At 39.6% G+C, this 17,011-nt stretch overlaps 1 protein-coding gene across 8 annotated transcripts in view; it reads right to left on the reverse strand.

Moving 5' to 3' along the window:
- The window catches only part of ABI2 (abl interactor 2), a 51,324-nt gene extending 35,591 nt beyond the window's left edge, over positions 1–15,733 (reverse strand). For 2 of the 8 annotated variants that reach the window (XM_053471824.1, XM_053471823.1), the window contains exons 1-2: positions 15,477–15,733; positions 1,999–2,166 (exon numbers count right to left, since the gene is read on the reverse strand). In XM_053471824.1, the coding sequence (XP_053327799.1) occupies positions 1,999–2,166; positions 15,477–15,593 (285 nt within the window). In that variant the 5' untranslated portion in view covers positions 15,594–15,733. The remainder of the gene's footprint in view (positions 1–1,998; positions 2,167–15,476) is intronic. The other 6 variants (XM_053471827.1, XM_053471821.1, XM_053471828.1 and 3 more) reach the window with 4 other exon arrangements.
- Between the last annotated feature and the right edge of the window lie 1,278 nt (positions 15,734–17,011).

Raw genomic sequence — 17,011 nt, forward strand, 5'->3', positions numbered from 1 at the left:
GCCAATCTTCTTCTGGTGAAGCCATGCTTTTGTGGATTTGGATGCGTGCTTTGGGTCATTGTCGTGGTGAAATGTGAACTTCCTCTTCATCTTCCTAACGGAGGACTGAAGGTTTTGTGCAAAAATTGCCTGGTATTCGGAACTGTTCATAACTCCCTCTACCCTGACTAAGGCCCCGGTTCCAGCTGTTGAAAAACAGCCCCAAAGCATGATGCTGCCACCACCTTGCTTCACTGTGGGCACTGTGTTGGGGTGACGTACAGTGTTGTTTTTGTGACAAACATACCTTTTGGAATTATGGCCAAAAAAGTTCAATCTTGGTTTCATCAGACCATAACATTTTCCCACGTGCTTTTGGGGGACTTGTTTGTTTTTGCAAACTTCAGCTGGGCTTGGATGTTTTTCTTTGTAAGAAAAGGCTTCTGTCTTGCCACCCTACCCCATAACCCATTCGTATGAAGAACACGGGGGATTGTTGTCACATGTAACACACAGCCAGTACTTGCCAGAAATTACTGCAGTTCCTTTAATGTTGCAGTAGGCCTCTTGTAAGCCTCCCTTCTTCTGGTCTTTTCATCAATTTTGGAAGGACGTCCAGTTCTTGGTAATGCCTCTGTTGTCCTGTATTGTCTCCACGTGATGTTGACTGTTTTCACCGTGTTCCATGGTATATCTAATGCTTTGGAAATTATTTTGTACCCTTCTCCTGACTTATCTTTCAACAATGAGATCCCTCTGATGCTTTGGAAGCTCTCTGCAGACCATGACTTTTGCTCTGAGATGCAACTAAGCAAACATCAGGTAAATCCTACCACCTTATAGGTTTAGGATTATCATTTATTTTGTTACATTTTGGGGTAAACATTACAGGGAGCATATTGCTCCCCCCCCGAGCTCCAGTTATTGCCAAATTTAGAAAGGTGGGAGACCCTTACTACAACAGTGGTCACAGATCTTAAAACCATCCATAACTATATGTTACTGAAAACAAGACAACCCAGGGAATTTACTTGGACCATTTTGACCTTTCAGGAATTACATCACCAATCTCTCCCAACATTATTTTTTTATTTTTATTTTTATTTTGTGCCCCACATTCATTGGTTTCTGCATGTTTTGTGTAAGCTACAAGGCTAAAAAAAGGAACACTTTTCAAATGTAGAGTTTTCAGAGACAGTCCAAAACGGGACATTGGCCACTCCAAATTATCCCCATAAAAGCATATGGTTTAGAAGGGCATTAAAGTAGCGTAACTGCAATTTTAACGCAGCTGTTTCATCAGTAATACATATAGTCGTAACTTATTTATTTTACACTGCTATTTTACACTGCTCTTTATCTCTCTTTAACAGACAGCAGTGCACAATTTATAGCTACTCACTGGGGGGTCATTAATGACTTAAAAGATCTCTATGGTCACAGGGGTTCCACTGCACAGCAATCATGGGAATCCTATAGGGAGCTCTCTTGTTGATGTTTGCTGATTGAGGCTGCAGCATAGACACATGCACGCTCATCAGCGGGCAGACTTACCGCTCTATGATGACCTCTTCATTTAGGACTACAACGAACAAGATGAACTCCATTGAGACTTTTTACCAAAATCAGGAAAAAGAGAGAGCAAGAACAATAAAGATGTGGCATTCACCACATACAAAGGCTGTGTTATCAAATTCAATTATTGCCTTTAAAAATGGACTGAATGGATGGAAAAACACAGGTATATAAAGGTTAATAAAGTGAGAAATGGGGGGTTTGAGTCAGGATGGATTTTTCCATTTTTTGAGGCACTAGTGGAAATCACATTAATGTGGGGGGGGTTTCTTCTATAACAGCTGGGTTGAACTTGGACTTGCGACTTTTTTCCCCAGCATAAAGTACTATGTTAAGCAAAGATACGGTGGACAAAATGAGACAATAAAAGGTTACCTACCTGCAAGCAAAGTTACATATGTTTATATACTCCACAAGTTGGCTCTAGTGACATATGATTTATACCTGCGATATATGATTGATTGAGGACTCCATCCTCCGAAGCTGAGAAGCTTGAATATCCAGCATCTGAAGGACATTGTTGGCTAATGTGTTGATCAAATATGCCACACTAGCTAAGGACTGTGTTGTGTAGGCTTTGGTTTCTTCTAGGGCTCTCTGCTTATCTGCAGACTATATAAAAAAGACAAGCATTTAAAATTAAACAAGTGTCATGTGCAGTTTAAACTGAAACAAACATTAATCATTAGTAAAGCAAGGATGGCCAAAATTATGTAGCAGTTTTAGGAGCAAATGATTGCAATTGAACAAAAACTAAAAGTAGCATTCTGAGCCACAGCTGCCTGGCTGGCGAGATTTGTCCAATCTAAGGAGTTGCCATAATGACAAACCAGATGAACAACAACCTGGGACTTTTTCTGCTGTACCCGATTTAGACTTTGGAATTACCAAGGATGCTGGCTTATTAGCAATGCACCTTAATTTCTCCAGGAATCACAACAGGCTCATAATACTCTCTATGAGTAGCTCTGTCAACAGTTCACCACCTACTCTTGAATAGTGGCCACTGTTTGCATAATTATCATGCTTTTGCCAAGACAGATACTCTTTTACCCTGTATTATTCCCAGATATAGGTATCTGAACTGCATCCATACAATGTGTCAGTTAAAATACTAACGTTAACTGAATTGTTTGTGATATTTAGATATTAAAGTCAGCAAGAATAAAAAAAACACATGCATATTACACCAAACATACATTCAAGCTACTAATATGTCACGAATCAGAATTTTAAAATCAATCATAATCATGTAGATAATAAATACACCATAATAAAAAAACCCTTACTTACTTAGATAGATTTATATCTGAAAACCTGGAGGAAATAACCTTTCATACTACCATGTTATATTAAATTGAATTCCACCGGAAGGCCTAGTAGGAAGTTGTAACATGCAGACAGAACATGCATCATAAACCCTAGAGATTGTTTACAACATTCCTGTTAATCTGTATAGTTGGCCTCATGGTCACCTGTGGACATGGCAGCAGTTGAAATCATTAGATGTAGCAGCAAAAAGGTAGTTCTCGCTCCACAAGAGTTGTATTAACAAATTACGCAAAAAAAAAAAAAAAAAAAGCCATGCTACCTTGGATAAAAGGGGATAATCTGAAATGTTACAGTTCCTCTTAAACTCTTTTAAGTTTTCCATTTTCTGTTTCTAAGTCTAAGACACTGCACTTTTAACAGTAAAATGTATGCCTTCCGTATAAATCTATGAATTTTGGTTAACACAATGTCATATTGGTTTGTAAGCAAAATAAGATTTGCCGATCTTTGACGTTGACGTCATTGTAACTTTGTCATTGTAAATTTGTCATGTTATAGGGGAGATTCTATCATACTATACGCAAACATAAAAGTACACGGAAAATCAAAATCGCAAACGACTGACGTGTGAGTGGAAATACAAAAGTAGCCATGTATGCTGGAATATAAATATCAGTATGTGTCTGGTTAATATTATATATATATATATATATATATATATATATATATATATATATATATATATATATATATTTATATTTAAAACAGAAAAGCACAACTAAGATGTTCTATGCTTGGTTACCAAAAAGAAAGTAACAAAAAACTCTAACCCCCTTCAGTCCCCTATATACGCTCATACCGCATCTAGAGAAACACATATGGGCGTACCGTCCTGACCTTGCAGCATCAGGGACACATCCCTGCCGCTACATGGGAGATCAGGCTGTTGTTTGATAGCCTGGACTCCCCCTGCCAGCAGAACCCAGCATTGCTGCCCAATCTCCTGTAACAGCTTTTTTTACTGTAAAAAAAATTTTAGTTTTAAATGTCCTTTCGTGTGATAGGGCATTGGAGGACAGGATATCCCCTGCAGGGTCTGTCTCGACCCTGCTGGGATATCTGATCGCTCCAATGAGGCACAGATCACAGACACTGTGATATCTATGCAAGTCTGTGGGGACTTGCATGGAGATCACAGTGTGATCGGTGCAGGGGATCGCAGGAAGGAGAGTGAGAAACCATGTTTCTCAATCTTCTCCCATGCTGAAACACGAATCCTCAAAAAAAAAAAAAATAATAATAATAAACAAAGTGAGCTAAGTGATGTCATTGTGACATCTCTGGCATTAACAACATGTTCAAGAGGTCCCTAAGAGGACATCTAACCATACTGCACTGATAACAGTGCAATATTTTTTTTTTTTAAAGTAATAAAAAAGGGAAAAAACCCTTACGTCCCCTTACATTGCCCTAACACAACACCTAAAAAGGTATAACCCTCCTGCTCCTGTTCACAACCCCCAAACCCATAAGTATAAAAAATAATACCCTATAGGTTGTCTGCTTTACAGAAATATATATTTTTGTGGGTATTTTTGGTTTATTTGTTAAAAATTAGCATTGCAATCCCATCATACCTAATGTAAAAATTCTACGAATAATGTACACCTTATAGTATGCTCCCTATAAGTGCTGGGAAAGTATGGACATTCTATGTTAATTAGGTATTTCTGAAATCAGGACACCTGAATTGATAAACTTGGAGGGAAGCTTCCATTACTTTACCTAATCTTGTGAGGATTCAGAGGGGAAATATATTTTTTTTCAAATTTTCACTAGTTTTTACTAAATTTCTCATCCTAAATTTTCCGCTAATTATCTAACTATGGTATCAAAAGAAAGCTCTATCTCTCCTTGAAAAAACAATATATAGTTTACATGGGTACACTATTTGCAGGAAAGGGGAATAAATCGCTGAACTGACATACCCCAAAAATGGCAAAATTGCTCCAGGACTTGAGGTACCAAAAACCCCTGGGACTGAAGGGGTTAAATGGCAACACTATGCGCTCTTAGTGTCTATTATTCAAAGAAAAATCTGGACAGGTATTTTTAAAGCAATGTTCAGCGAGTTCTGTTTCCAGAGGAACAAAAAGGGTTTTATTTTTGCCTTGTTCATTGAAAGCTCTGCACAATAGACCTTTTCATTAGCAGATTTAACAGCTGTCATTGGTACCATCCCTAAAGTATTTGTTACTACAGCATTAAAAGCAGAGAACCAAAAACGCATGATGTGACTGCTATGTGGGAGAATGCTTTTTCATCCTTTTTCCCGAATTCCTATAGAGAATTTAGGAACAGTACTGTTATGCTTCACACTGTACAATATGAAACCTTTCAGAGGTCCAGGCTGTTTTTATTTATTTAATATCTTTATATTTTGGACATCTTTGAAGCCGGCCAATTCAATTTATCCCCATACAATGTATTTTTGAAAACTAGACACCACAGAGTATTACAAATGCTGATATTTTAACCCTTTTCATGCACTCATTCTACTACCAGCCTGTCAAAGTTTGTAGTAGTAACTTATTTAGGGTTTTTTCACAGAAATTGTACTTCAGGTATATAGTTTACAGCTCCTGTTATACGTCACTTCAAAACAACACCCCAATATGTGTCAGCGGCATCTCCGGAGTACAGTGATACCACCCATGCATGGGCTTTTCAGGTTATTTGGGGTCTAAAAGGCCCGTTTTGGGGCATGCGCAATTTAGTTTTTTTAACTAGGAATTTTGACATCTGATCATCCTGCCTGCATATCCTTTTTGGGATGACGAACCTGGCCAAGTCAACTTTCCCCATCAAACCATATATGTTTTTTTGCCCCCCATTTAACACTCCCTCCCTCCTCCAAACTTACCGGTGCTTCTGAGTCCCCCGGTGCTTAGTCTGGGAAGCATGTAGAGCTCTACGCGATTCGCGTAGACAACTTCTGCTCTACGCGAATCGGGTAGAGCTCTACACAAATCGCGTAGAGCTCTACACACTGCCCAGACTTAGCACCGTGGACTCAGAAGCACCGGTAAATTGAGGGGGGCATAGCACAGGAGGATCAAGGTCCCCTGCATCTGTGTCCCCGTTGCTTTGTCCAGGCAGCATGTAGAGCTCTACGCGAATCGCGTAGTAGTCCAAGAAAATATACTGTATGTCAAGTAATATATATATATATAATATATATTATATATAATATATACATACACACACAGGGCTTGACAATTTTTTTTAAATCTAGGAGCCAGCTAAAAAAGTTAGGAGCCAGGACTTTTTTGGCCCTACACTCACACTTTGCCCCAGCACTCACAGTCTTATACTTTACCCTAGCCCGCACTTAGCCCTGCACTTACACTTTGCCCCAGCACTTTGCCCACACTAAAAAGCACCATTAATTAATCCCATTAATTAACTCTGTCCCCAGTTCCCCATAGGCATCTTTGTCACTAAAAGTGGGACTATGGGAAGCTATTTAGTGACAACGATGCCTATAGGAAATTGGGGACAGAGTTTGCCTTTGCCCCCAGTCTCCCATAGCCATCTTTGTCCCAGCCTCCCACTGCCAAGCATGCCCCCAGTTACTTCCACTTACCTGACCCCGATGTGCACTCTGTTGGATTCATTCCCGCTGCTGCTGCTGGCGCCTCCACCCATCCTCCTCACTGAACGGGGCTGGCACCGCCAACAAAGCTCATTGAGCAGCGCTGGTGCCGCCCGCGAAAGTTATTGAGCGTCGCCGACTGACTCACCTCTATTTCGAATCGACAGGGGTGGCGTTTTAAGAAGCCGTCCCCGTTGATCCGAAATAGAATTGAGTCAGCTGGCCACCGCGACTCAGTGACCTCCGTGGGCGGTGACAGCCCCGTTCAGTGAGGAGGGTGGGCGGAGCCGCCGGCAGCAGCGGGGTTGTCTGCATCGCACAGACGCCCGCAGCTGCCGGAAAGGAGGATCCAAGTCCCCTGCAACGCCCCGGGGGATCTGGATCCTAAACCCAATTATAGGTTTGGCTCACAAACACCTAGGCGCCAGGACAAAATTTATCAGTCCCCATGGCGACCTGGCGCCTGGGATTTGTCGAGCCCTGTATATACATATATACATACACACACATTCACTAGCCACTTAATTAGGTACACCTGTTCAAATGCTTGACAGCAACTTAATGCATTTAGTAGGGCTGCAACAACTAATCGATAAAATCGATAATCGATAATGAAATCCGTTGCCAACGAATTTCATTATCGATTACTTGAATCGATTTTTATTGATTATAAAATGAGGGTTTTTTCAGAGCAAATGCACTGAAAAATACCCCTCGTTTTATAATCCATTTCAGTGTAACTCACAGCAGTTACTTACAGTCCCTCCCTGCAGTCATTGCCGATTGGCCCCTCCGCTTCCTTTCTCCCAGTCACTGCCGATTGGCCCCGCCCATTGGCATCCACACGGCTACTGTGAGTATAAAATTAATACCGTATTTGCTCGATTATAAGACGAGGTTTTTTTCAGAGCAAATGCTCTGAAAAATACCCCTCGTCTTATAATCGGGGTCGTCTTCTAATCAGACCTCAAATAGAGGTCTGATTATGAGACTAAGATCCAGATCCCCCGCACCGCTGCAGGGGACCTGGATCCTCGTGTCGTCCCCCCCACACACACACTTACCGGTGCTTCCGGAGGTGAAGTTGGCAGCGGGGGTTTGTATGCGTCCGTCGCAAATACCTTCCCCGACTGTCAGAGATCAGAGTTCCCCGCACCGGTGCGGGGAACTCTCATCTCTGACAGCCGGGGAAGGTATTTGCGACGGACGCATACAAACCCCCGCTGCCAACTCCACCTCCTTCCGGCTGCCGCGGAATGAGACGTCAACCCGCTGCCCCGGCAATACAGCAGGAAATTGGAAGCACCGGTAAGTAAGTAAGTAAGTAAGTGTGTGTGTGTGTGTGTGTGTGTGTGTGTGTGTGTGTGTGTATGTGTGTGTATGTGTGTGTATGTGTGTGTGTGTGTGTGTGTGTGTGTGTGTGTGTGTGTGTGTGTGTGTGTGTGTGTGTGTGTGTGTGTGTGTGTGTAGGGCATTTCTGGAATGCCTTATACCCCTATATGCCACTCTGGCATTTAGGGGGTTAAAAGGCATATTATGGGGCAGAGTGGCATATAGGGAGGTATAAGGCATTTCAGGAGGCAGAGTGGCGTTAAGGGGGCATTTAATACTGCACTCTGCCTCCTGGAATGCCTTATACCTCCCTATATGCCACTCTGCCCCATAATATGCCTTTTTTAACCCCCTAAATGCCAGAGTGGCATATAGGGGTATAAGGCATTTCTGGAGGCAGAGTGCTCTATACAATGCCTTTTAACTCCCTTAATGCCACTCTGCCTCCTGGAATGCCTTATACCTCCCTATATGCCACTCTGCCCCATAATATGCATTTTAACCCCCTAAATGCCAGAATGGAATATAGGGGTATAAGGCATTTCTGGAGCCAGAGTGGCACATAGGGGGTCAAAAGGCATATCATGGGCCACAGTGCCATATTGGTGTGGCAAGCCTGGGGGCAGATGTGCGTAACTGGGGGACAGGTTGGAAAATACAAGAAATAAAAACAAAAAAAAATATTTTTCTCAATCATAGCTTTTATTAAAAAAAATAGTTTACATGAATTAACATTTACTGGTAAAACTTTTTTTCCTTTAGGGTCGTCTTATATTCAGGCTTTTTCTTTTTTTCCTAAGTTAATATTCAGATTTTGGGGGGTCGTCTTATAATCAGGGTCGTCTTATAATCGAGCAAATACGGTATTTGGGCTGCTGAAAGTTAGAGGAAGTGGGGGTTAATTTAGGGGAAGTTATGGTTGATGGGGTGTTTAGGGTTAATTTAGGGGCAGTTATGGTTGATGAGGTCGTTAGGGTTAACTTAGGGGAAGTTATGGTTGATGGGTAGTTAGGGTTAATCTAGGGGCAGTTATGGTTGATGGGGTCTTAAGGGTTAATTTAATGCTGAGGACTGAGGGTTAATTTAATTAATTTAATAAGGTTAACTTAAGGTGCAGTTAGAGGTAAAGGGGGGCAAACTAAAGGGAATCTAAATTCTGGGGGCAGTGAAGATTATTAATGTATTTATTTATAAAAGTATTGTGTCAGTGTGATGTGAGCGAGTCTGTGAATCTATGACGGCACTATGGCATATCTGGGGAGGACAGAGTGACATATGTGGGGGTATTAAGCATATCAGGGGGCATAAGGCATATAGGGTATATAAGGCATATTTTTTTTGAGGGGGCGGGGTGGCAAGCCTGGGCTCAAATGTGCATAACTGGGGGGGGAAGGTTGGGAAATTAAAACAAGAAATGCATTTTTATCAAATTTTTTAATTCTGCTGTTTGTTTTTTAAATTATTTTAAATAAATGAAAAATTTACATTTATTTTTTTAGCCGATTAATCGAAAAAATAATTTTCCAACTAATCGATTATGAAAATAATCATTAGCTGCAGCCCTAACATTTAGGCACGTAGACGTTGTCAAGACAACTTGCTGAAGTTCAAACAGAACATCAGAATGGGGAAGAAAGGGGATTTAAGTGACTTTGTACGTGGCATGGTTGTTGGTGCCAGACGAGCTGGTCTGCGAATTTCAGAAATTGCTGATCTACTGGAATTTTCACACCCAACCAAGGGTTTACAGAGAATGGTCCAAAAAAAGAGAAAATATCCAGTGACCGACAGTTGGGTGGACGAAAATGCCTTGTTAATGTCAGAAGAGAATGGGCAGACTGGTTCGAGATGACTGAAGGCAACAGTAACCGAAATAACCACTTGTTACAACCAAGGTATGCAGAATACTATCTCTGAATGCACAACATGTCAAACACCAGCTAAGAACAGGAAACTGAGGCTTCAATTCGCACAACCTCACCAAAATTGGACAATGGAAGACTGAAGGAATGTTGCCTGGTCTGATGAGTCTCAATTCCAGCTGCGACATTCAGATGGCAGTTTCAGACTTTGGCGTAAACAACATAAAAACATGGATCCATCCTTCCATGTATCAATGGTTTAGGCTGGTGGTGGTGCAATGGTGTTGGACATTTTCTTGGCGCACTTTGGGTCCCTTAGTACCAATTAAGCATTGTTTAAACGTGTAATGTGCTAGAGAAGAAATAAAGAGAAAATGGAAAGATGAGATAATGAGAGATGGGGAGAACAGAGAGATAAAGTGAGATGGGAGGACAGAAAGGGAAATGGGAAAAATTAGATAAGGAAAAGGAGGGCTAATGAGATAGAGGATCAAAGAAAAGGGTGAGGAAAATAGAAAGAGGAGGAGAGATAAAGAGATGGGATAGAAAGATGAGAGAGTAGGGATCAAAGAGAAGGAGAAAAATAATGAAAAAGTGGAGAGTGGGAGAAGGTGGGCCGAGGTAGGCAGCAAAATGAGTTTTTGGCTAGGGTGACAAAAATCCTTAGACCAGTCCTGCACATCTGGTGCACAGAAGAAAACTAGAGGACGGGAACATGCATATGGGAAGATACTACAGAATCCACTCATGCATTTGCAAGGGGGGGAAAAAAACAAAAGTAAAAGGACCACATAATCATATGAATTAGTATGCATAGCCTTCTCTCCTCTAACTGCACCTTTCAACATTTATTGAGTCTTCCCTACCTTTCATTCTGTTTATATGATCTGTCACTTCTCTCCACATTACAGTGATATATCACCCGCCAAGTCCAAGCTTGGTTATTTGACCACATTTCTGACTTGTTTTCCTTCTTTCTCTCTTGAAATTCCATCTCATTCTGAATTATATCAACATTCCGATTGACATATTTAACAACTCCACAAGCTTTAAACTCCTTTCGCTAACACCATCTTTCAGTCTTCCCCAATGGACTAATTCTACGTTACACTTATACACACTCAATCTGATTTTCACCAGGTTAGGTTCCCACTCAGATTTCTCTGTTTCTCCCTTCCCTCTTTCTGACCACCACCTACTAACCTTTTTTCCTACACTAGCTACTTCGCAACACAACATTGCCGCACTGTTGAAGCCAACTTCAGGAAATCCAAATCTTTTGACTTTATACTCCAAAATGTTTTGCTGCATTTCTACAACTCTGCCCCTCGCTCTCTAAACAACTCTACTTTCCCACTCTCATGTTCTTCCTACTCATATTTTGTTGGTTGTTTTATTTTTCTAGTGTATGAACTAATTACTAAATGAACTAATTATTTAAATACATGCATAGCACTGGATTTATATGTAGATGGGATCATTTACATTAGTATGAAAAAATTTGGAGGTTGAGATACTATTTTAAAATGGATTTTTCAATTAATATTTATTTTAAACAATTTTCTAAGGAATTTCTGGATATCTACAAACACAGGTAAAGCAACAAAACGTTTTGTGGGTCCAAATTTAAAACCTTTTTTTTAATAAAACTTTCATTCAGGTTGTAGTTAATGCTGTACTACTCAAATTGAAAATACATATTTCTGGTTGATTGTTAAAATGTGTTTTTGAAAGAGAAAGGGTTGTTTCTTTTCAACGTGTCCTTCTGTCCTGCCCTTTTTTGCATTTTTAGGGATTTCTCATTTCTACAGGAGGTGTGAGTAGTTATATACAGCCATCTGTTTTTTATGAGAAGATTTACATCTAAAAAGATGGAGATTCATCTCCCTTGTTCCCCACAAATGGTTGGAAACTATTACTAATTGGTATTAAGTAGATTTTTTATCATATTTCTTTTTCCTTATATAATTTATATGTATTTTTCTTTCGCTCAACAACATATGGCATATTCACTAGACTTGCGCATTCACTTTCACATTCATTTTCCAAATAATGAACGAAAGCAACATGGGACAAAAGAAACGAAAAACAAATGTGTGCAATATGAAAATCTTTCTTCATTCATTAGTCGCCGTGGCCCCCCTTTTTCACTTTTTTCTCTTTAAAATTGTTCTGTGCATTTTTATATATTTAAAACTAGAAAAATTCTGAATTCTGTTTTGTTTATAATCCACCATATCCGTATCAAATGTATTTAATTTTAACTGTTCGATATCCGATTCAAATTTTTCCAGGTTTTTTTTTTTTATATCTGATTTAATTTTGAAATCAGATGTATTTTCAAATTCAGCCAGTTTGGTCTGTCACTTGATTATATCATTATCTAATGCTTACAGTTGTTCCCTTTTACAGTTAATGATGAGATCCATTGTGTGGAGTACAGCTCAAAAATTCTAAAAGGTGCATAAAATTTGAGTTATTACCAAATGTGGATTTTTTTATTTTATTTTTTTAATTCTCTAGGTGTTTTTTTTTTCTTTTCTTCTAAAGTAGCTATTTCACATTATTTTACTTCTTTAGTTAGAAGTTGTTCTAATTCATCAAAAGTGTGGTCCAAATCGTTTCTATTCTGTTCCATTGGTGTATTACATTCTCACCCAACATTAAGGTGCATTTGTTTTCTATAATTAACAATAGACAAAGTGCTATACAAAAAGTGCAGTATAGTAAAAGTGCTCAACTAACCCCAAAAATAGAGATCAACACTTCTTCCTGTTAAATCAATACACAAATAATCAATATAGGGTGAGCTACAGCAATTAAGGTGATACCAACACCAGAAGAAGATAGAATACTTAGGTAATAATGTTAAACACAAATCCCCTATCCAGGATCACAGGAGATTTTCAAAACTCTTCAATTACTTTTCAGAAATAAGAGACACATCATAACATAGTGTGACCCGTATAAATAAATAAAGCGTTTACAAAATATCACTAACATAGAATTGCGCACTATATGTTCATTTAATGAACTTATCAAGGGTTAATGATAAAGCTTGCAGGTGACAGGCACAGAACACATCTGAATGAAGGATATATATTCCTTCAAAACAAAAATATTTAAAATTATTGTGCTGTCTTCTCCTGATCTCTCTCATGTCCTGAATTACCAACTGCTTGCCTGCTATTTCTTTGTGGACAGCACAATGATACCTGAAACTTAATCTTTCTAAAACTGAACTCATTATGTTTCCTTCTTCCATCTCCACTCCAGTACCAGAATCCCCAATCTCCGTTAGCAACACAACTATCCCTCCTACTATCCAGGCCCGTTCCTTCATCACATTCCATCCATGGCCAGATCCTGCCATTTGCACCTCAAAAACATATTTGGCACCTGTTGATGAATCACAAGAAACCATGGTTCATTCCCTTATCTCTTGCTTTGACTTTTCCAACATGCTCCTGGTTGGCATTCCTCCATTCTCTCCTCTGCAAAGTATCCAAAATGCTGTTGCTACACGGTGCTCTTCTCAGGCATCCATCCACTGGCTCTCTATAACCTCAAGAATTACATTTAAAAAAATGTCTTAATCTACAGAGCCCTTTATGACACTGCCACACACACATTTCAGCTGTCTTAACAAAAAATACTTCCCTGTAGGAGCCTTTCTGTGGGCGGAAACTTTCCTCCTTGCTTTTAACCTCTTCCACCTTCTCCATATGTTAAGTTTCTCTACACATCATTCCCCCTTTTCCAAATGTAACATTTTGTATTATTCTGTCAATTCTAGTTCTGTCATAGCCCTTGAATATATGTAAATACTTGGCACTATGTAAATAAAACATAATAATATGCAAAACTAGAAGAGATTTAACACATCAATAATCTACTTAGATTTAATAATATTTAAGGAAAATTAAATGCACTGTGTAAAAATAATCTTGCTCAAAATTTACAAAAGATATATTCTAAAATGTACGCACATTTTATTTACGCCCCGAGGAATGCAGACCCTCTGCTTAGACTGACAGAAAAACCATGTTAAAATATTCCACACAGCTCAATCTGAAATTATTCACTAACATCTACTGCAGTAGCAATTCAAATGGGAACTACAAAAATGAGAGGGTGTGAGGTAACTGAAGTGCAAATAAATCACACGGGAATTACAAGTCAGCAATGAATAGTAGAGATTTAATTTGGAAATCAATTAAATATTTAACAGATTTGCACTGGAGGGCAATTCTCTTGGAGGTGACCTGCTTTTGTGGCAGCAGGGTGCTCTGGTGTCTCCTGCCAATTCCTGTATGAGATCACATGGCAAATTTTTCATCGAGATTCATAAAAACATGATGAGACTTTTTTGCTCCAATTGGTAAATGGGCGGAAAAGGGGATTTATACATGTTTGTATTGAAAAGATGTCAACGCTTACTTTACACCAACGCATACATTATGTCAATTTAAATACGATTAGCAATGATCACGAATTTCATTTTCAGTTATCTGTTGTGTTCACTGTGCAATCATCCCAACTCAAGTTCCACTGTAATATCATTAACCCTTCTATAAATATTTTCAGCCCTTTAAATACTACAATGAACTGTGATCCTACTGGACTGTAAAACGAAAGTGTGCTGACCAGCCTATTTGTCAATGGCACATTAGCACCTATGGTTTTATAGACATGTTTAAAATTACAATCACATGTCGTCCTTGGGATCATATTACTCAAGATGATCTCTTATAACACTTTACGATAACACTGACAAATCATTAGGCAGGCAGCTGACAAGTAATGAAAATATTCCATGAATATATATATATATATATATATATATATATATATATATATATAGATGTACAACATTTAAAAGGCATCTCACATGTAATAATTTTCCATTCGATGCATCCCATGCATCATAATTCAATGCAGATGTCATTTATGGATGGGTTGAAATATAAAGCTGAAATCAGAAAATTACAGACATTCTTTTCATCATTTTATTGATGAGTTATCATGTCCATGAGTAGGTCTGCAAATAAGTGGATGGAATAAAACGCATTAAAACTCTATGTGCAAAGTGGATCACTGGACCAACCAAGCACCTCTGGACAGTGCAATGTCACACCATTATTAACCATTTCGCAGCCAGCGATGCCTAAATCCATCACACCAACATTTATATAAAAAGATGGCAATTATGGAGTCCAGTGGAATTCTTACAGTAGATAAACATGTGCTTTAGCATTACCGATAATTTTATATTCTCAAAACTGTACCGTAAACTGAGAATACTAAACACACCTAAACCATGCAGTTTGCCTGGAGTAGAGCTATTAGTAACGTTGAACCTCTTAATGCAGCTGGTAGATAGTGTACAGCCAACATCATATGATTGAGGATGACAGGGAGTCAATCTCGAAGGGTAAAGATGGGTGTTCGTTGCATGATGAAATCACTGGCAAATTGCATGCCAATCTTCGCCATGTTATCCATTCGTGTGCCAGAAGGATTTGCTTTAATGGCCATTAACCCTTTGTGACCAGGGCACTGAATAACAATAACCCTACTACCGAGTTTAGCACCCGGCTGGGGGTTGGGGACTTCCAAAAACTGCAGTCCATAGCAGAAGGCGAGAACTTGCCGTCCTATTGTCCGGGTGTATAGTAACGTGTCGCCCTGCTCAAATATACACAGAACCTAAATATGTCCAATATGGCTAGACGTCATGTTGTATGAAAAAAATAGCACCACATTAATGTATTTAACCCACTTCTATCCGCCATACAAACCTGGATGTAGTTGTTCTCGCAATAATCAGCCACTCTCTCAAGATTGGTATAGCTATCCAGCAAGGCCCTCCGGCCGCCGGGAATCTCTTCCTCCAGCAGCATCTGCAACTCCGCCATTTTTTTTCACCACATCCTCCTCCTCAGGAACCCCGCTACACTGCGGAGGGAAGAGAGGAGAGGAGAGGAAAGGAGAAAGCGGGAGCGCGCGCAGTGCGATGGAATACGAACAACGCGCGCCCCCGCGTACAACCCTAGATTGGGGGGGTGACCAAAACAGTGACCAGCTGGCTATACAATACAAAAATCCGTATGGTTGCGCATGTGTAGTACTTTTGGGCGTGGCTTGGCTTGCGGGAGCGCGCTTTCCCTTTGAAGCTCCATCACCGCTTCTGGTGGTTTCTTAGCAACAGAGAGTCACCAAATGCTTGTTTGAGGAGAATGTTTAAGGGGTATTGACGTCATGCAATTAATTTTAGGCATTTTTCAAAGTAACTAAAAGGGGCTTACAGTTATTCCTATGGTTAACTTTCGCTGGTATAAAACAAATGCTAGGGATTTATTTATTGTTTTGCAAAAGATAGTAATGATCACATAGGCCATTTCTTAATAGGGGAAATATGTTTCATATGTTGCTTATCCAGCAAATGTACAGAAGTAAATGTGGGATGTAAAACTGAAAAACTCAGCTTCCCTTCTTTGCATTTTTACATGGTTGTACTTTTTTTGTAGCACTACTATAAAAGTAAAGTATAAACTGCCAACAACTTTAAAATTAACAATATACAAAAAGAACACATGATGGTTTTGTGGGAACAGTTTGGGGAAGGCCCTTTTCTATTCCATCATGACTGTGTTCCAGCGCACAAAGTAAGGTCTATAAAGACATGGTTGGATGAGTTTCGTGTGGAAGAACCTGACTGACCCGCACAGAGCCCTGACCTCAACCCCATCAAACACCTTTGAGATGAACTGGAACAGAGATTGCGAGCCAGGCCATCAGTGCCTGACCTCATAAATGCTCTACTGGGTGAATAGACAAACATTTGCACACAAACACTTCAAAATCTTATGGAAAGCATTTCCAGGGGTGTGGAAACTGTTATAGCTGCAAAGGGAGGACTAACTACATATTAATGTCTATGTATTTAGAATGCAATGTCATAAAAGTCTTTGTTGGTGTAATGGTCAAGTGTCCCAATATGTTTGTCCATATAGTGTATGTATATAGTAACATAGTTCATAAGGTTGAAAAAAGACCAAAGTCCATCAAGTTCAACCTATATACATATTGTGTCCCTACTGTGTTGATCCAGAGGAAGGCAAAAAACCCTTATGAAGCAGATGCCAATTGCCCCATACCAGGGGGAAAATTCCTTCCCGACTCCAAATATGGCAATCAGAATAAATCCCTGGATCAACGTTCTGTCCCTATTAATCTAATATCCATAACTTGTAATATTATTGCTTTCAAGAAACACGTCCAGGCTCCTTTTAAACTCTTTGTAGAAACCTTCTTTCCTCCAGCCGTAGAGGAT

Source organism: Spea bombifrons, chromosome 7, assembly GCF_027358695.1.
Source record: "Spea bombifrons isolate aSpeBom1 chromosome 7, aSpeBom1.2.pri, whole genome shotgun sequence".
Lineage (NCBI taxonomy): Eukaryota > Metazoa > Chordata > Amphibia > Anura > Pelobatidae > Spea > Spea bombifrons.